The 21,166-nt window shown below is 34.6% G+C and overlaps 3 protein-coding genes across 4 annotated transcripts; 2 read left to right on the forward strand and 1 right to left on the reverse strand.

Moving 5' to 3' along the window:
• Window positions 1-1,120: 1,120 nt before the first annotated feature.
• LOC149742372 (protein MON2 homolog) lies at window positions 1,121-8,199 on the forward strand. Its single transcript, XM_089878868.1, has 2 exons — window positions 1,121-2,258; window positions 2,507-8,199. The coding sequence occupies exon 2, from the start codon at window positions 2,512-2,514 to the stop codon at window positions 7,375-7,377; it is 4,866 nt and encodes a 1,621-aa protein (XP_089734994.1). The 5' UTR covers window positions 1,121-2,258; window positions 2,507-2,511; the 3' UTR covers window positions 7,378-8,199.
• Window positions 8,200-9,961: 1,762 nt separating this feature from the next.
• On the forward strand, window positions 9,962-10,927 carry LOC149742373 (thioredoxin domain-containing protein 17-like). The gene is made up of 2 exons (XM_089879154.1): window positions 9,962-10,121; window positions 10,185-10,927. The coding sequence occupies exon 2, from the start codon at window positions 10,203-10,205 to the stop codon at window positions 10,575-10,577; it is 375 nt and encodes a 124-aa protein (XP_089735280.1). The 5' UTR covers window positions 9,962-10,121; window positions 10,185-10,202; the 3' UTR covers window positions 10,578-10,927.
• Window positions 10,928-12,445: 1,518 nt separating this feature from the next.
• Window positions 12,446-17,691, reverse strand: LOC149742374 (nucleotidyltransferase MB21D2-like). 2 transcript variants are annotated; one of them, XM_089879074.1, is made up of 10 exons: window positions 17,529-17,691; window positions 16,392-16,519; window positions 16,145-16,262; window positions 15,845-15,967; window positions 15,656-15,782; window positions 15,368-15,584; window positions 15,125-15,303; window positions 14,721-14,951; window positions 14,111-14,229; window positions 12,446-13,089 (listed from the first exon to the last, which is right to left on the reverse strand). In XM_089879074.1, exons 1-10 carry the CDS (start codon window positions 17,564-17,566, stop codon window positions 12,918-12,920), a joined length of 1,452 nt encoding a protein of 483 aa, XP_089735200.1. In that variant the 5' UTR covers window positions 17,567-17,691; the 3' UTR covers window positions 12,446-12,917. The 2 variants fall into 2 exon arrangements, with proteins under 2 accessions (XP_089735200.1, XP_089735209.1); XM_089879083.1 differs by lacking the exon at window positions 15,845-15,967.
• Window positions 17,692-21,166: the final 3,475 nt, after the last annotated feature.

Raw genomic sequence — 21,166 nt, forward strand, 5'->3', positions numbered from 1 at the left:
AAGAATACGGTTTTATATTTTTTAAATGTACTTTGTTTAGAATTTAAAAGTGTGCCATCTTTCCCCACTCCACTTTACTAGGATCAAGTGCCTAAATGCCTTTTAGTGTATTTATAATCAGTTCTGTCACCTTTGTGTACGGTTTATGCAGGGCCGGTGGCATCGCTATTTTATACCCCACAGTTTATAGATAACAGGTTTGACGCTCTGCATCGAATCGGTAAGCATTTTGTTGCTAAACAGTCTTAGTTTATAGCATCTCGGTAAGTGCGATATGACATAGGTTTGCCGCTGGCCTACGGTTCTCAAATTGAATACACACATAACAACGTGCACAACTCATATAGTAGGGTTGGGGAACATGGCACACGGGTAAGGTAATATAGTGGGGTGGGGAAAGATGGGACACCTTTAGCACATAATATCCGAATCCAAAATAGGATTATATACGTTTTAACTTAAAACGGTAAAGTAGGCTATCAGCGGCTACAATATGAAACAAGACGAAAGCGGTATTGAGAGGAGTATGCATCAAATATAGGTGGAGACTACGTCGAAACATCCGAAGAAAGCAACTTGCACTTAAAGAAGAAATCTTACGCCTGGCAGGCCAACTCTGTAACGTTCAACCATAACATCAACGATCAATTTAAAGTTAGATCATTCCAAAAACAACCGGATGAACTTAACATAAGCCAAACCTATAAAAGAGCCAATAATTTGAACAGAGTTGAAAGTTGTCATTATATTTGTTCCGACCTATTGCGCAATAGTTTTGCGCGCAGTCCAAAAGCACGGTCCAAATCACCCGTCGGAACAAATATATCCAAATTTAATTTGACTGTGTGTTAAAAACATTTTGGTTTTAATTTCTTTGATCGGAACAATTATACCACGACACCACCAACAAAAAATGTGTTTGTTTGAAACCTTAAAATGTTTGTTTTCATGAATTTTAAAAAAAGGTAAAAATGCCGAAAAAAGTTTTATAGGAGTTGCTATCAACCATGATTGAAAAGACATGTGGAATTATATTATAAGTTACGCACAATCGTGCCCAATAATTTTCCCTGTGGTCCCGTTAAAACTGTGTTTTATATGATAACTTTGACTAGTTTGTATCTGGTGAGTCATAGAAGATTAAAATTATTAAAATGGTATGGTAGCTTTTCAAAAGTCAAAACGAATATACATCTAACCGATTGCAGCTTAACAACGCTCAGTTATTTAACATAGTGTTTTAGGTTTTTATATAGAAATGTTTTAAACGTTTTACGGCGCTAGTGAAAATTCTCTCGTACTTACCGATTACTCTGTACGGCGCCGTGGCACATTTGGTTACCGCGCGTGTATGCTTCTAACCCAGAGGTTATGGGTTCAAGGCTCGTCGCTGCTACCGCTGTAGGTGTATGTGGTTTTTTATCAATACACTTATCAGCAATTGCTGCATTGCTCAACCAAGCGGTCACTAATATAGTAATAGCAGCACTTTGTGAATTTTCGGGTGTAAATAAAAATGTCCCAAAACAACAATCACCCACAAAGCTATATTTGTAATGTAATGTAACTTACTTTGTTCTCGCCTAACTGGAAACGACAGTCGTTATAACATTAGTGTTCATAAGCCTCGTGCCAGCTTCTGAGTTACCATGCATGATGCATGTTACTGTCTGGGTGATTATTTTTTTGTTTTTTTTTAGGTATTTCTGACAATAATTTTGTACCATTTTTTTATCCTCGTGTGCTTTCGTGTGACACCTTTCAACTTTGTATATGCATTTTGTTTTTGATATGGCTTATTATTTGGACAACCCATTAGTGACCACTGGGTTGGAGCAATGTCCATTAATTGTTTTGCCCAAAGTGGTATAGGCCGAGTACTGTTAGTATAGCATCGAACCTGAGACACTTTAGTATTCAATGCAGGCACCTAAGTCAAGCGCCAGACCTGATATATATAAATCTTGATATATATACCCAAATATATATATACATCAAAAGCTTAGTTGTAATGTCATCAATTATCGTAAATTACAATCATAAGAAATATTGAAATATGGTAATTAAATCTGGTAAATATATTACTCGTACATTGCTCTGCATGAATAATTACCTTGGACTATATATATATTTAAATTTTCTATTTTTTTAATAATAGATCATTACTTTCTGTTGAACTACATAAAATATGTTAAAATTAATTGTATAGCTTTCTCTCCTAATATAACCAACAATTTGTTTTCATCAAGAATATTCAGGTAAGTAAACTGCAGTGAATTTTATAAAAATACTAGTCGTTTTAACTTAGTCTTTAAAGTGTTAATATATCACAAAATCTTAGTAATGAAAAGTAGTAAAAATATTTAATATAAGGAATATTGTACTATTATGCTGTACATACATATCGCCCATTTATGTAAAGTTTATTGATTATTTGTGTCAGCAAGTAAACAGATGAATTTTGAATTGAAACTTTATTGTTTTATTTTACTGAATTTTCCAACAGAAAAAATGGCATCACGACAGAAAAGGTTGATCGAGGATCTTCAATCAGATCTTCGTCTTTTGTCTAATGAAACAAAGCGACGATATTCTCCTGTAAAAGAAGCTGCAGAGTCTGCAGTTATGAAAATCCGGACAGCTATACCATCAAACTCAAGCAATATTACACCAAGCAAATTAACCGAGTTATTGCGAGAGTCTTGCAGTGACATAATGCAGCCGTTTATCATGGGTTGTGACACTCGAAGCGTGCCAGTTATACAACTTTGTCTTACTGCAATACAAAGAATAATAACCCATGAAGTTGTGGATGAAAAAAACGCAGTGAACGTGGTAAATATGATGTGGCTGGTGTATGAACAAGGTCTTGATGAACTTCAACTGCGGCTACTTCAAACTATTATAGTTCTTGTTACATCAAAATACAGTCGTCTCAATGGTCAACCCCTGGCAAGGGCAATTGTTCTTTGCTTTAGATTGCATTTCACCAAAAACGAGGTGACAAATAATACCGCGGAAGCAACTATACGTCAAGTTATCTCGCTTGTATTTGAGCGTGTTGTTGTGGAAGATGAGGAAAACTCAGTGTTGGATTTGACAGGAGAAGATTATTTGCCTAAATCTGGTGGAAGTAAATTTGATGTTCCTCTAAGTTTAACACCAACAGTAGCGGATGCTTATAATTTATTTCAAGATCTTTGCCAGTTAGTAAATGCGGACAGCCCACACTGGATTGTTGGAATCACTGAAATGACAAGAACATTTGGACTTGAACTCCTGGAAAGTGTTCTGACTGAATACGAGGGGATTTTCAAGAAACATGCAGAGTTTAAGTTTTTATTAAAAGACAGAGTCTGTGCTCTTGTGATCAAGTTGTTTTCACCAAATATTAAACACCGCCAAGGAGCCCCACCACCCCCATCTGGTGCATTGCCAACTTCCCACAGTGATAAACCATACTTTCCAATATCTATGCGCCTTCTGAGAGTCGTTTCAATTCTACTTAAAAGGTATTATAGTTCCCTTATTACTGAAAGTGAAATTTTTCTTTCTTTACTCATAAAGTTTTTGGACACTGATAAACCATTCTGGCAACGAGCTATAGCTATTGAAGTACTCAGCCAACTGTGTGCTCAACCAAGACTTTTAACTTCTTTTTGTATGTCGTACGACATGCAAGTTCATAGTACAAAGATATTTCACAACATGGTTTCATCACTAGGAATGCTCATCCAAAGTTTATTCATGCAACGACAGTCCAATAGTGGGTCGAGCTCCGTACTTGAGTCATCAAATTATACGTCAAGTACACTACAATATAACTTTGAATATCATGGTGTGAGTGTTGTACTTAACTCTCTACCATTGAGTACTTCCAGCTCCATAAAGTACATGTTTATGGAAATGCTTGATAAAACAGATCCAACACCATTACCAGATGGATACATTTTTACCATAGCTTACACGTCGATGATGGATTTGATATGTGGACTTTCTGCAATGATTGATAATGATCTGGCAGATAAAACTTCAGACAGTGAAAAATCTGATGTTCATGTACTGCAGGAAATGGTTATTTCTTCATGGTCAGTTTTTCTCTCTATTCTCTCTTTGCTCTTGGAAGCAAGTAATGATGAATCATGTACTGCTAGCATTCTAAAGTGCATTGAGTCGTTTACCGGAGTCTGTGGACAACTAAACTTAACTTCGGCCAGAGATGCATTTATTATAGCTTTATGCAAAGCATCTTTGCCAGTACATTATACTGTACCTGTTCTTACATTGTCTTCACCTAAACTGCCACCTATGATGTACCATGATAATAATTCTTTTACCACTGATCAACAAAACGTGGTAGCAGTTGGACAATCATTTCCAAATAACACTGGTGTACAGCCAAGTGCACTAGGTACGGTGTCGCTCACATTAAAAAATGTTCAGTGCATGAGAACCATTATAACACTCGCACACACTCATGGTGCATACATGAATACAGCATGGCAATTAGTGCTTACAACACTGCAACATCTGGTTTGGATCTTGGGTTTAAAGCCTGTATCTGGTGGACAACTGAAACCAGGTTCAAGATCTAGTAATGACAGCAACAGTAATACACCAAGCACAATTCTTACTACTGCCGTCTTAACAGATCTTCCAGAAATATCAAGTATGCTTACAGGATTGTTTGAAGCCTCTCAACACCTGGATGATGTTGCTCTTCATCACTTAATAAATGCCCTCTGTTCCTTGTCCATGGAAGCCATGGATACAGCTTACAATAGCAGCATTAAGGAACCAAGCGTATTTGCTGTGGCTAAGCTACTTGAGACTGGATTAATTAACATGAAGAGAATCGAAATATTATGGAGACCGGTTACTGGACATTTACTTGAAGTCTGTCAACACCCGAACACCATCTTACGTGAATGGGGAGCAGAAGGTGTTGCATCTTTGGTGAAAGTAGCACTGAAACATTACCATGGTAATCAACTTAACAGCAATCCTAGGTTGCTACACATGTTTCTCTTACCCTTGAAAGAACTTTGCTCATTTTTATACCATGACACAAGACAAAAACAATTGGATGCAATTTTACACATTTTACATTGCTGTGGTGATTCATTGTTTTCTGGCTGGCAAGACATTTTAGACATTATTGGTTCAGCTACAGATCGCTCAAATGAATCAATAGTACGCCTTGGGTTTAAAAGTCTTCAGTTGGTGATATCTGATTATCTGCTTTCATTACCAACAAGTTCAATATCTCAGTGTATAGATGTGGTTGCATTGTACGCAATGCAAAAGCAAGATTTTAACGTGAGTTTGACATCAATTGGGTTGCTTTGGAGTATGTCGGACTACATGCTGGTAAATAAAGAAAAATTAGGTGGTGAAACAAAAGAAGTGAAAGTCATGGGTGATTCTGAAAATTGTACTGCTTCACCAGAGATCAATGAACTTTGGATGGATTTGTTCAGTAAAATGGGTAAACTTTGTGTAGATCCAAGGCCAGCAGTGAGAAAGAGTGCGGGTCAGACATTATTTTCGAGTATTTCTGCACAATGGTCCACAATGACGAAAGAAACATGGTACAAAGTAATTTGGAAGGTACTCTTTCCTCTGATGGATGACGTGCAAAAAACTTGTGTCAATGCACCACGCAATAGAAATGAATCGGATGAGACGAATATTTTGATGCATCACTCCAGAGACACAGAAGAAAAACAATGGCAGGAAACTATGGTATTAACCCTCGCCGGGATTGCCAGAGTATTTAAAATGAAACGACCAGTCTTGTTGGAAATGAATGATTATGAAATGGCATGGAAAAAGTTACTGGACTATATTCAAGCAGCTTCCACTAACAATAGTGTTGAAGTTTCACGCTCAGCACTTTGCAGCTTTGAAGAAGTATTGAATCCTACAGTAAATGGAGATTCAGCTGTTGAAAATATTTCACTTTGGATCAATGCTTGGAAAGTTTGGTGTAACATTGGACTTAAAGCAGCCATTCAACCCCCACCGGGACAAACTTGTCCTGATGAGATGCTCTCTCAGGCTTACCTCACTTCTTTAGTGATATTGTTTCCTACATTACATCGACATTGTGTGGAAGAATTTATCACACAAGATTTCAAATTGCTAGCTCAAGTTTTATATGGGGTAGTGTGTGTGCCTGTTCGCTCTGATGCAACTGCATTTATATTGCCCACTTCTAATGATGTACTTACACCGTTGCAAGAAGCTGTTGTAAATGCTGTTGACATTGTACAAAAATCTGTGTCTTATAAGTCTGAAAGTACCATATATCCAGCTGTTTTTGATTTCTTACTTTCCATTGTTAAATTCGCATCACACCCACCCACTTATGGCGATATTAAGGTACATACTGGGTCTTCTGACAAAAATAAATGGATATGTATCAACTACATCCAGTTTGCGGAGTACTGTATTGGAACGGTGGTCGACATTTTTCAGATGACTGCTTGTCATAAAGCTGTTATACAGCATACAATCTTAACTTCCATTGTAACTATATTACATGATTTGATTAAAAGGAAATACTCTACACAAAGAACTACAACTTGGCAGCTTGCTGTTAATGCATTGGTTAAAGTACTGCAAGCAGGGCTTCCAGTGGTGAGACAGCATCCCCAATTATCAATATTTGACAACTTATGGGAAGAGTTAATAAGCTGTATAGAAGATTTCCTATTTCCACAATCACTTCCACCAGCAACATTGTCTGTAGAAAATCATAAACAACTGGAGGCCTTTGATGTTCTGTTGATTGACATGATACGTAGTGAAATATTACCATATAGCTCTACCTTCCCAAAAGATTTTTTGTCAAAAATAATCAGTATATTGAACAAAGGATCTGTTCCTGTCTGTACGAGAGACATTGAATTACAGATTGGTAAGGAACGACGAAGAGATGAACTAAGTAAACACTGCTTTAGCACATTATTCCAGTTTTCCATGCAAAATTACCCAAACGATGGCACCCTTGAGTCAAATGAACATAAACTTTCAGAGATAAATGAGATGACCGTCACAAGTCTTGTTCAAAGATGTCGCAGTTCCTTAACCCAATATACCAGTGCTGATCGACTTAGAACTCATTTTCCATTTCCAGAAGCTCAACTAAATGAAGTAATGTTTGCACTGAAAGCATTAGATGCACTACTTGTGAGACTAAAATCCTCCAAGCAAGTCATAGACAAGTCACTTTGGTGTCATGTTTTAGATATGTATCCGGTGTTAGTTGAATGTATACCAACATCTTCAGCTGATGTGCGAAAAAGTGTTGCCCAAGTAATTGGCCATTTTCAAGCTTTTTTGTCTGTAAACGACATACCCTTACCCTTGTAATAGCTTGCTGACGTGCAATATTTTAGATTGTCATTTAAGTGAATATGGTTTCTAAAGATAAATAATATGTTGGTTTTGAAATGCACAAAATGCGCTTTAATTTATGTATTTGTTATTCAAAAAAGTTATTGGTTTTATTAGTTCAGTTTTAACACCTTGTTGCATTCATGTCTACACTAAATTTTTGCAAACCTAATTGTTAAAAGGAGCAATGTATGTAAAGCTATTTTATTTGCACATGCTTTTCTAAAATAAGATTTAAACCCTTTCTTTGTTAGTTTAGGCCAAGTGAATGCCAAAGTTTGCCTAGTCTTTGTATTATTCTATATTATACTGACTTCGCTTTAACTGAAATTCAGTAATGCCGGATCTTTTGTGTAAACAGACAATCACTATAAACAATGATTTTTTTCGATATTTCATACTTTTTTCTTGTTCCTATCAACCAGTATGTAGTTATAATGGTGAAAGACTGTTTTATGTATTTCAAACAATTTTTTTTAGTTCATTATTTCCAAATATTTAATATAGTAGGATGGGGGAAGATGGGACATCTTTTCATTCTATTTTCTCGTACATTTTGGTAGTAAGCAAAGAACATTCAAAGATATATAAAACCTTGCCCTCGCGACTTTCATAGACCATTGTTAATTGTTTAAAACACAACCAGGATATTTATATATTTTGTGCTAAAGGTGTACCATCTTTCCCCACCCCACTATATGTTTAGTTTGACTTCACTGAAACAAAGATTATTATTCATTAGGATTAGTGTTTAAATTGTTATCGACTAAATTAAACATTAACAAAACTCGTGTCGTATTTAAGCCTTTTGAACACCAATGTAAAAACACATAACACTTTACTATATAGTTTTTCGCGCCCCCCTTCCGAGTGTTTCACGCGCCCCAGTTTAAGAACCACTGATCTAACATAAGCAGCAAAGATTTGTATGCCGTGTGTGTAATTGGGCAGTCTGGATGAGAAAAAAACATTTATCCACCAAGTTACATTATTTAGAGCGGGTTCAAACTACGGGCGGTAAAAGCGCTGCCGATGGGAGAGAGCGAGTGTCAGCCGACAAAGCATTCACACACTGATGTAAAATCACCTGTCCTGTAGAGATGTCCACGAGTCGGAGTCCGTACTACTTTTGGCTGGAGTCGTAAAAATTAAACAGGAGTCGGTTTTAAATATGACTTCTTAAGAATCTTTATACATAGGCTATGCAGTAAATTTTGCTAAACTTTAAAAAAATCGGAGCAGGAGCGAAGTCTGATTGGAGATTGGAGCAGGAGTCCAAGATTTCTGACTCCGGACACCTCTATAGTATCCTGTTCTGTTTGGTGGGAGGTTGGAAAATAAATTTAATCGTTTTAGCGTAAATGTACGATTAAAATAGAGAAAAATACCCAGAAAAGAATATAATTTTGTTCAGCTGGCATTGACTGGTAAACAATTTAACGCAGATGCCGAATTTACCAAGGGTGGGGAGCGAAATCGGAGTGAGAAGTAACCAACAAAACCGAAGAGCCAACAAAACCAGAAGTAACCAACAAAACGGGTTCTAGTCGCCATTGGCGACTGCAAAGCAGTAGGCAGAATGCATTTATACATGTATTATAACTAATGAAACCTTAATGTATGAGGATTAAGTGACTGATAAAGAATAAGTGTAAACACGTTTTGTACAACTTAACTTTTATTAGGGATGAACAAAAATCCAAAAACAAGAACAACTGTTGTTTAACGAAAAAGGATCTATACGACCACTTACGTGCTCAACAAGCAACCCGAAATAGTATGATTACGTCAAAATACACCGTTCTTTAAAAGATTCGAATTGTTTATCTTAGTTCTGCTTTAATTTTTGTTTGGATATTGATCTAATAAATTAAAAAATTTAGTACAAAACACAACATAATAAATAAAATAAACTAAATAATTACACCTTGCTACTTGTCCCGGGCAGAGTCGTATAAACACCGAGTAGTCCAACTGCCGTCTATGTGTGTCCAAAATAGAGCAAAAGTGGTGATTTTGACAATGGGTTTAAACGAACTTGTTAAGTTTTGTTTGTGTTTTCCTATTGTGGGAAGGTGTAAAATAGCTTCTATTTACCTTACCAAACATTTTTTAGAAAAAATGTATAAATTTAGCCGCATTAAATGACTAAAATGTCGCAAATCAACCGCTTCTAATTCTAATTTTTGACTTATTTTGACACAGAAAACAAATAACACATGTTTTTTACATTTTTCAACTTTTAAATTTGTTTTTAGGCCCAAGTTTTTCTGTAATTTACCGAAAAACATACGTTTTCCCTATACCTACTGTGTTATTTTGGACCCAAATTGCCGTTCAATTTGTGTTTTACGTAACAATGGGTTGGACTACTCCGTATTTCTATGGCTCTGGTCCCGGGGTCTGTCTTCGCACGAAAACATCCTTAACTAGCATATTCGCATCGGTAAACTACACAGGTATAGAAATATAATAACTTTTTCATAAACATTTACTATTCACTTACATTTTCATATGCTTCATCGGGCCAGGTTGGTACTTTACCCGTGCCAGGTTAATAGAGGTTGGCCGGGGAGACGGCCACTTAAGCTTCCGATAGCTGTTGCTAGCTATGTGGCCACTTCATCCCTGATAACACGTTTGTCGAGTGGTCGGTCGCATTTGCAGCCCAGTACGTGCCAGGTGTTTATTAGAACTTAAAAAGGGTAAACCGGTAGAAGGTATAGGTTTTTACTTTTATGTTTAACGCAATTTTAAAATTAAATTTTTAATATATTTGACAGACTACACCTTTAACAATCATGAAAGAAATAAAAGTGCAAGGATTTGATGAGTTTATGAGTGCTGTAGTATCGCCTGATATAAAAGACAAAATCATCATATGTTTGTTCACTGGAGATAAAGATGAAAATGGGAAAAGTTGGTGCCCGGATTGTGTAACTAGTGAACCGATTGTTCGTAAAAGTTTGGAATTGATTAAAGACGATGATTCTTTCGTGTTTGTGTATTGTTCTGTTGGGGGGAGGGCTTTTTGGAAGGATAAATCCAATCCATTCCGAACCAATGGCAAACTTAAGCTTAATGGTGTACCAACATTAATGAAGTGGGGATTTCCCAATGAAAAATTGGTGGAAGATCAAATAAGTGCAGATGTAATTCCTATTCTTTTTGAATAATATTGCTTTCATTATAAATAAACAATCAACTGTGGTCACATTGACGTTATTTGAACCTTCTTCTGTACAATTACAAAGAATAACACCAAAATTAAGTTAAAATCTACCATTTAATTGAAATATTCTGTTGTTCCAACTTTATATTATTATAAATTAGCAAAATGTTATATTTTTATATAACAACCATTTGTTGTGAAAATAGCACCGGACAAAGTTACGGTAGTTAATTAATATTTTATATATTTAATTCATCAATGTAACTATCATTCATTAGCCTCCCATGTTCCCTACTTAATGTAAAAACGTGGCATAATGTGACCATCCATATATAATCGTTCTTCCAATTCTAGGTATAGTTGTTTTGTTTAGGTGCAATACGAATAATTACCTGAAAAATAAAGAAAAGTAACATGGATCCTAACAAACAGAAAGTAATCCGTGAATATCGCAAACTTACAAGAAAAGATCAACAAAGTTACAAAAATAAAAGTCAGAAAACAACTAAGGCTGTACCACAACCACTTAACCCTAAACTGAAAAAAAATACCGGAAAATATATTAAACAAACAGTTCTAAAGAAGAAAGAAGAACAAGCAAAACTAACAAAGCAACGAAAGTTGCAAGATATAGCTCGCCAGGAGAAGCGACGGAAAAAACATGAGATTCATAAAAAACTGAATATGAAAACTCGTAAAGGCCAACCTATTATGAAAAATAAAGTTGATTTATTATTACATAAGATTCAAAGTAACACAGATCAGTATTGTCTCTAAGTTGTGATTAGAGCTTGTGTGTTTGCGTGTTTTTTTTTTCTCTTATAATGCACATTTTTGAACAAATCTCTTGTATGAAATTCTGGGTACAGTCCCATCCGCAATACAATAGTAGTATTTATTCAAAATCCCAATTAGCATTTTCATAAAGTGGAAGTCTGTGTTTTTGAAGACCTGTGTGGTTGAATTTTATCGATAATTAATGACAAATTATTAATTAAAACGCTTAAATTTTTTTATAAGTGTGGAGGAACAATATTTGTCATACATTGATGTTTAGAAAATTTTGTAGGATTTCTATCAATGTTCAAATTAATTAAAAAAAAAATTTTCGAGGCAATAAAAACACTGTTTTCAAAAGCAATTTAACTACATTAAAAGAAAAACAAATTAACAATGAAAATACAGGGTAATAATACAAATATTAAATTCATCAGCAACTCTTTTTTCACAGAAGCAAAATATTACTTAAGGCATTTTTAACATCCTTGTTCAAATGCTTCTCTTTTCTCTTATAATTCATTATTTTTACTTAACCTCTTAAATATAAGCTTACCTACAAATAACATTTATTACACTGAAAATAGCCATATACAAACTCAAGAAGTAACTGAAGCATTACACTTGATTTAACTAAATGATAAAGGATTTTGAAAATCTTTTTTTTAATATTGGGTGGGTTAAAAAGGTAAATAAACAGTTTTTTTTATACTTTTTCTTTCCCTTCCCATGAGACAAATTTGGGGGGGTGAATAATGGTGTAAAATGTTTGCAAAAAGTAAAATATATCAGCAGCAAGCTTCTTCAATATATAGCAAACAACTACATTCTTTTCTTATCCCAAGTACCCCATTGTTTTTTTATTGTCCCCTTATTACATATATATATTTATTATTTATTTCATGCCCAAAGCCCAATCAGTGTGAGAGCATATACATTCCGAATCATTGTTTTGGACCTCTTCACATGCGTCATGAACACTAGTTTGGGAGACCATGCCTGCAGAACAATGGCTTTGACATTCAGGTGGTTCTAAACCTCTTAGTACCCATTAAACCTTTTGAATATTTTTTTTGAGACATGAGTTGAGACATATTAATGTTTTTACTTTTATTGGATTTACCAACAACTGTTTATTGAACATTTACATATTTAGTTAAAAGTAAATTCTATGTGGAAAGTAAAGTTTTAATTGTTAATAAAAAACATCAAACTTATAAATTTAGTTTGATTTTACAGCCTCATGCATTACAAAAAAATATAAACACATTAATACAATTAAGTTACAAACAGTGTAAATAAGACAAAGAGATCACTGCTGCAAAACGCCGAAATTAGTGGACAACATTATATAAAGGTACACAATTATAGCATGCACAATAAGAATAAATGTAATAAACGATAATATGACATTGTTAACAATAGTTTGATTGAAAGTGTCGAAGAAGTCATAGATGAGCACCAGTAAAAAACAAAACGATAATAATGCCACTACTGCGTCAACCATGTCTCTCGTGTCCCAGCTGTGTTGTTAAAGTGGCAGTAAAATATTCTGCTTAAAACAAACTTAAAAAAACTTTCCATCTATTCTAAAATGTGGTTGTGAGTTGTCATCAGGATTTAGAAACACAGAAATACTTTTCCCAGGGTTGCTATCAACCAATCGTCTCATTTTTTCTGCCAAGTCAAGTTCCTGCCTGGAGTTCATTTCAACATTGCTTTGTGACATCCCATTTTCACTGTAATAGTAAAATATACATATATATATATATGTAGATGAATTCAAAGCAGTGGTTTTTAAGCTTTTTCTTCTTGCGTACGACATAGTAACACTAATTTTAAAAAATAAGAGAAAAAAAAGTAATAGATGAACAATATTCCATTTTATTCTTGGTGAGCCAGGTCCTTGTCAAGGAACCAGGATTTAGGCCAGATTTGGCTTATTACCACAGAACCCGTGAAGCCCATTTAAGTCTTTTATTTACAACCTTCGAGTTATATTATAACTAAGTCTTGAACAAAATCTGTTGGCTTGGTAGTACTTCTGTCCACAACTTTGCGACATCTCATCGCAGTTGGACACATATTTTTGCACTTTTTTTTATCTTTCTGTTCTTCTGACTTTTCAACTTTGTGTATGATTTTTGCTTTAATATGGGTTGTAATTTGGACAACCCATCATTGGACTGTTGGGTATGCCTGTTAATTGTCTTGCTCAAGGACACATACATAGATCAATATAAGTATCACTGGTCACTGTGGTCAGTATTGATAATGATATCGCCATCGAGCATCAAACCTTTGGTTACCATGTTAGCGCCTAAACCACTGAGCCCCTGCGCCAGACCAAAGGCCAGGAATATAAATTAATAATATTTTCTTTTTGGTTGCTACTTCTGATGCTACTAATGTCAATTACTCATTGGAGAACTAAGAATTATGTAATTAAAACTATTTTATCAATTTTGAAACTTTGATCAATGGTTTATGTTTTGGAAGCATGGCTTTGATCAAATCAATTTAATTCCTCGCTAGTTATGCTTTAAATATGGACATTCTTTCTAAACTTTATATATACACAAGAGGATTGAAATGTGCAGACTGTTTGACTAAAGCATCTACATTTAATTCGTTGGACTGCTACACCTAAACCTGAACAGGCTGCTTGGAATGCTCGTGTTCTAACTTCACTGCAGGTAGTATGACATAGTTTAAGAACTAGTGATTTAAAAGATTGTATATCTCAGAATTTGAACAAACCTGCTACTTTTAGTTGATTTCCTCTCCATTTGTTGATTATGATATGCCTCAGTTAACTCTCGTGCTGCTTTAACTTGATCCACAGCATTTCTCACGTGTTCAGCTGGATCACTTCTCACCTATAGTTGGTGTATAAAACATCTGATCTGGCTATACTTTTTAAATAAGCTTTACTGTTTTCTTATATTTAACAAATAATTATTACCAAAACACCAAAATAACAATAAACAACACATTCATTGTTTAACAGTTAAACATTGGTAATTTAAGCTTCCGAAAAGCACCAACGTATTTGATTCATATACCATACTACTGAGTGTTTTTTATGATGTAACACCAGTTTTGGCTGTGTATACCATGTTATCCAAATATGATGTTGTTTTAGGTTATCTTAATTATATACCAACAAGCCTAATCACCAAATAAATTTTCTTATTAATTTTATACTAAACAACTTTTAAATACCATTGTGGTGTTTTTCAATGTTTAACTTTTCAGTTTCAATAAAAATCCTGGGCATATATTTGTTAATAGTAACCTCCTAATATTAAATTTAAAAATGTAACTGGTATGATTATGTTCCTATAAATAAAAATTAAAATGTGGATACCATTAAAACAACTTGACACAGCTTCAGTACAGTTTGATCATCCAGATGGCCAATCATATTATACTGTGGTATGAAGTAGTTGGGACATGATCTGCTTAAAAGACATTGCAGAGTATCATCAATAAGACCTAACAAGCATTCAGCAACTATATCTTCATTTGCCAAATATTGTATCTTCACTCGATCACATGCCCACAGCAATAACCCGCGTAATATGTATGGCTTCATAATCTGTATCAATAACCAAATATATTAAGATTTAAGTTGGAAGTTTACAGACTAAATTAAAAATATTCATTTACACTATTTCTGCATGTATGGCTGTACCAGATATAAAAGTCAAAAAGGTCAGTTTACAAAATAAAGTCTCCTTTACTTCAATGAATTTTTACAATTGTCATCACCTTATTGTACCGCCCAAGTGCTCTGTTCATAATTGCTTTGAAAGCATAGAAGGTTTTCATAAATGGCATGGGTATAAAACGCTTTAACTGAACTTCACTGCGGGCAAACGAAAGTCTCCATTCCATTTCTTTATCACCAACTAAGCTACAAGCAGGTACCAGATGGAATCCGGTAATTACTGAAAACAGATTAAAAAATAAATACTTTCAACCTTGCTTGTAAACTACATTAACATTTATTACCTTCTTCCTCTGGAATAATTCCATCCCAAAAGTGATTCTCTGACAACCAACCCATTGCAACTGCTGGCCATCCTCTGAATGAAACCACAGGCACAAGATCGTACATAATCCGTGTTCCACCACTAGCAAGTATTATAGTGGTTGCCACTCCACTCTGTTGTACCGTAGTTATTTTTGGTTGGCCCCGCTTTACATTTTCCTTCAAATCTTCTGAAACCTTTTGATAACAATAACAGTATTATTTTTTATTTATTTTTTGAAATAATAAAAACATCAAGGTTATCATACTTTAACTAAAGCTTCATGAAACCAGTCACAAACTTTAGGAGGAGATAAAAAATGGCCGGTTTCATTTTCCTTTTCAACTGTTTTGCAGCATGGTTCCCATCTTGATACAGTTGCATCATCAAACAACCTGAGATTTTGACACAAATCACACACCATGTATCATATGTTTAAACTAACTTCAAGGATTACTTCAAACTTATCCAGGAATGGCATGGAATTGAATGTCGCATGTCTAGAACCACCGGTTGATTTCGGTCATGCAACTTCAGGACAGGAACAAACAAAGTGTAATCTAAATCAAAATCATTCCCCCTAAACATACACATGTTATTTTCACCTGTTTATAACATCAAAGTATAAAGTTTATTTGTTTTATTGTTTATACTTCAGATCTTCCATCATTTTCTATAGATTTAACATTAAAACTTTTTATTAATTTTTTTTAAAGTTTATAATTGAAGTTAATACAGAAACCAATGTTGTTTTTACCTTGTAAGTTCAGATGGTGACTCAATTTCAATATCAAGTGTTCCATCTCTTGCACTTCCAGATAAAAGTAGATATTCATTCGCCACTGGAAGCTTATTGTCCAACTTTTGTACATCACCTTGAAAAAAAATAATTATGATGAGCAATTTTAAAACTACAAAACATTACACAAACAAACAATAGAATAGTATGTACTGTATCAGTAATACATATACATTTTATAATGATTATAGATCAGTTTACATACCTAAAATATTAAAAATGTGTTCCTTCATTATATGAACCTCCATAGCCATTTGGTCATCAAATTCATGTCTGTCATATTCATCAAACACATTGATCAAATTTTCCAATCTATTTAAACTGCAACCAGAACTGCAAAATGAAGCATTTTTAAAGTACAATTATAAATTATAAATTTACAGAAAATATTCTCATCACTATAGTTACTTATGTATTGTCGGTTGTAGATTTTACCGAACTGCTGCATAAAGTGTGGCACACTTTATTTATGTTTCATTCATACAGGGAAATAGCCTGCAGCCCAGAACATTATGTGGATTAGGTTGTATAATATTATTAAATACTAAATATATATATCTTAAAAACAGAAGAAAGTTTCAGGACAAGCACTTATTTTATTCTAAATAATAAAATGCAAAATCTATAGAGATTGTATTGGCAACCAATTTATATGCCATCAGTTGTATTTTATTATAATGTTTACTAAGATATATTACAATCCATATCCCATACCATGTCCATACCACCACACGTTTGCCAACACTTCAATTAAAGTAAAAAGTATGCCATTTTTAATTAGTTGGAAAAATCCCTGTATTGATTTGGAATTTTAGGTATCAATATTATATATATTATTTGAACCAACAGTGATAACTAATACTTAGGACGTTTAAAATTGATAAAATAGAACCCATTTCTGGGTTTAAAAAAGTGTTTGAAAAAAGGTTTACTCAAGAAACAGCAATTCTGTTTCACTACATAATTACAATAATCCTGTTAAAAAAATCAATCATTGTTATTTACATTATACGTCAAGCTATTCAATGCAGGGTTTTTTACACTTTGTGTTAGAATATTTTTTTCTGCGCAGCTAGAATGAGATGAATAATCAATACAAAAGGTAATTAATACAAAAGCAAAGCATTTAAATTATAAATCACTTTTGCAATTAATTGTAACTATGTATGTAAAAGGTAACTAAAAATAAGTTGTCAGTTTTTCATTTTAGTTTTACTTACAATTAAGTTTGACATTTTTAAAAATAGTTTTTGGAAAGAATAAAAATATGATGAGAAGACATGAAGCCACATTTAAATGGCACTATTACAAATAATGTAAATAGAAAATATCGGAAATATACCGAAAATCTAACTTCTGATGTCCATGCTTCGTTTCCATTGTAACGTGACAATGCACAATTAACAGATTATTTTGTTGTTGTCGAGTTACTAAAACTGCAAATAAACATATAAATTATCAGTGCATTCTTGCCTATTGAATTCACTTATTTATTAATTAATGGCCACCTAAAATACAACAAAACATAAAATTATTTTGCCACTACCATAAAGATCCTCTTTATTCTATATATAAAGAAGAACCTCTTGAAACAAATTCACAAGTATGAAACTTAGTGAATCAGTTTTTGATTGTTTAACTGAACAGTGAATATTTTATTTAATTAGTAACCACAGTGTTGCCAAAAATACCATGATCATGGACCATGGTCGCCTATTTTAAGTAAAAACAGACCATGTTTCTGTTCCAATCAAACCATCATGCTAATGCCCAAACTCCAGACTGGTGAAACTTATAAATTAGGCTTAAAACTTTTAAACTAATCTATATTCTGTTATTTACACTTACTGATTGGCTACAGGTTTATATGGTTTTTCCTGATTCTGCCAATTTTACCCAACAAAATTGTATAGCCTACTCTAGCATTAGTTAAAGTGTTAGTTTTTTTTAATGTAATATTGCGATCATTTTAAATGTAAAAAATTTACTAAATAGTGAGTGTTAAAAAATTTTTACTTCCATTTCAGGGGTACCCAATAAAACTATGGGTTGCAAGCGGTTGCAAATATTTTGGGTATTTTAACCAGAAACGCTACACTGCCACGTCCTATAGCTGTCAAATGACCACACGCGTTTAACAAACCTACTTTTGGTCCGATACCTCGAATGGTTTTTGAGTTATGGTCAAAAAATCATTACGCAGTCGCACGCAGTTGAACATATTTTGGTTATTTTGGTAACTCAAAAACCATTTGAGGTATCGGACCAAAAACTGGTTTGTTAAACTCGTATATTTGGCATCTATTGGACATGGCCGTGTAGCGTTTTTGGTCATAGTAACTGAAATATCTGCAACCGTTTGCAACCGCGTGGAACCCATAGTTCTTATAGGTACCCCTTGAAAAGGAAGTAAAATTAGGGTTAGATGGGCGTACTTTCGTCACAGGAATTTAACATGGAAATATCACTAAAAAGTTAACTACATAACTGGTCTCATGCTGCATAAATATTTCAAAACTTGTGTTATATTAACATTGCTAAATGAGGAACTATTGTAGTTCTAAACTTACAATACAACTAAATGCATGGATATAAGTGTTAAAGGTTGGTAGTTTAAGTTAATTAGTTAGTGGTTTTAGGGGGTTAACTTAGCGGTTAGTACTTTGTAGTTATAGCTTATAGGGGTTTCTGGTTGTATAAGTTACTAGTTCGTGTTTAGCAAAGAACAGGGGGGATATTCCTCACTATTACCCAGAAGCGGATAAAACTCTAGGTTTGCATATACTTCCTTGTTCAGTTTGATTAACAAACAGTAGCCAGCATCGGTCCTACTAAAACACGCCCGGCGGGGCCCGGTGGGGCCCGGTGGAAAAAAATATACTAAAACACGCCCGGTGCGGGGCCCGGTGGGGCCCGGTGGGACCCGGTGAGGACCCGGTGTTACGAGTCATACTAAAACACGCCCGGTGGGGGGCCCGGTGAGTATTTCTTGAAAAGGGAGCTTTCCCTATTCAAGATCCACCAAAATGTGATGCGTGTATTCAGATTTTTAGCCTAATGAGACCCCCGAGTTGAGTTTTTTGAACATTAACTTTGATTATGAATGTGCAAGGTTTGTTTCGTTGTACACTTACATAATGAACTGTATTTTTAGCAAAAGTTTATTCGTTAAATTTGGTTAATAGGGGGTGGGGTAAGATGGGACACCTTTTTATTCTATTTCTCGTCCCATTTGGTAGTAAGCAGAGAACATTCAAAGAATTATAAAACTATGTCCTCACGACTCCCATAGACTGTTGTTAATTGTTTAAAACACGATCAGGATATTTAAATATTATAGTAGGACGGGGGAAGACGGGACACCTTTAGCACATAAGATCCAAATTTTCTGTTCGTGTTTTAAACAATTAACAACGTTCTATGGGAGTCGTAAGAATATAGTTTTATAATTCTTTGAATGTTCTTTGCTTACTACCAAATGGGACGAGAAACAGAATGAAAAGGTTTCCCATCTTACCCCACCCTACTATATGTGCTATAAGTGTCCTACCTTAGGCCACAGTACTATACATACACATATACTTGATCGAAGTTTTATTATTAAAAACTTTAAAAGACGAACAATGTAAATATTAGACATGATGTGTCTTTTAGTTAGCGTGTTAGGCTTTAACGTATTCGGACAAGCCCTCAGTAGCGCGATCCCACGTTTGTTTCCGTTTTAGCAGAGCGATAATTAAAGAACTTGCGAATTACGTGTCATTTTCATCATCATGTTTTATTTCCTATGCACATTTTGTTTCAGCGATGACGAGCGAAGCAAGAATGTAACTTCTATCACCGAAAATTGCCATCTTTATGCTTTGAAGACAGACAATATCTTCCAATTTTTTCACAAGTTCTGTTTCACACACGCATTTTGGTGGCTCTTGTATAGGGAAAGCTCCCCTTTCAAGAAATACTCACCGGGCCCCCCACCGGGCGTGTTTTAGTATGACTCGTAACACCGGGTCCTCACCGGGTCCCACCGGGCCCCACCGGGCCCCGCACCGGGCGTGTTTTAGTATATTTTTTTCCACCGGGCCCCACCGGGCCCCGTCGGGCGTGTTTTAGTAGGACCCGCCAGCATTTATTTTTCACTACACTCTAACCGCAATATCATTTTAGGGAGAACCCCAACAGATTTGTCTTCATAATCATAAAAGAGGATGTAAGAGAGCGGAGCTGTATTGAATTAAAATGCGATAATGATACGGACTCTGAAACAAACCAGAAGTACCTAACAAAACATTTTTTGTGTTTTTCCATTAACGAGTTCGTGCATTGACTCGGAAACGTTGTTAGTGTTTAAAGAGAACCTAAATTTTATTAGGTATATCACGGCTACTAGAGATAATAGACCGTGGGTATCTAGTAGGCCATGGGCAGAGCCATAGAAATACCGAGTCGTCCAATGCCATCTTGTTTCCAAAAAACACACAGTGGGTATAGGGAAAATGCATGTTTTTCGGCAATTTAAAGGAAAACTTGAACTTAAAAATAAATTTAAAGGCTGAAAAGTCTAAAAAACATGCGTAACTTGTTTTTTGTATCGAAAAAAGTCAAAAACGAGAATTAGAAGCGGTGAAATTGTGACATTTTAGTCATTTAATATGGGTAATTTAATATATTTTTCGCAAATAATGTTTGATAAGGTAAACATAAGCTATTTTACGCCTTCCCACAAAAGGGAATCGCAAACAAAACCTAACAAGTTCGTTTAAATTCATTGCGAAGGTCACCGCTTTTGCTCGATTTTGGAAACAAGACAGTGGCAGTTGGACTACTCGGTGTTTCTACGACTCTGGCCGTGGGTATATAGATATTATATTGTTTGATAATTTAAGCGTTAACTTTGAACTATAAATTTCAAAGCCCATTTCGCAACGCGGCGCATGCAAATTAAAATTAATAACACCAGTAATGTGTAGTCTATACTAA

Source organism: Ciona robusta, chromosome 1 (genome assembly GCF_009617815.1).
Source record: "Ciona robusta chromosome 1, ASM961781v2".
Classification (NCBI taxonomy): domain Eukaryota; kingdom Metazoa; phylum Chordata; class Ascidiacea; order Phlebobranchia; family Cionidae; genus Ciona; species Ciona robusta.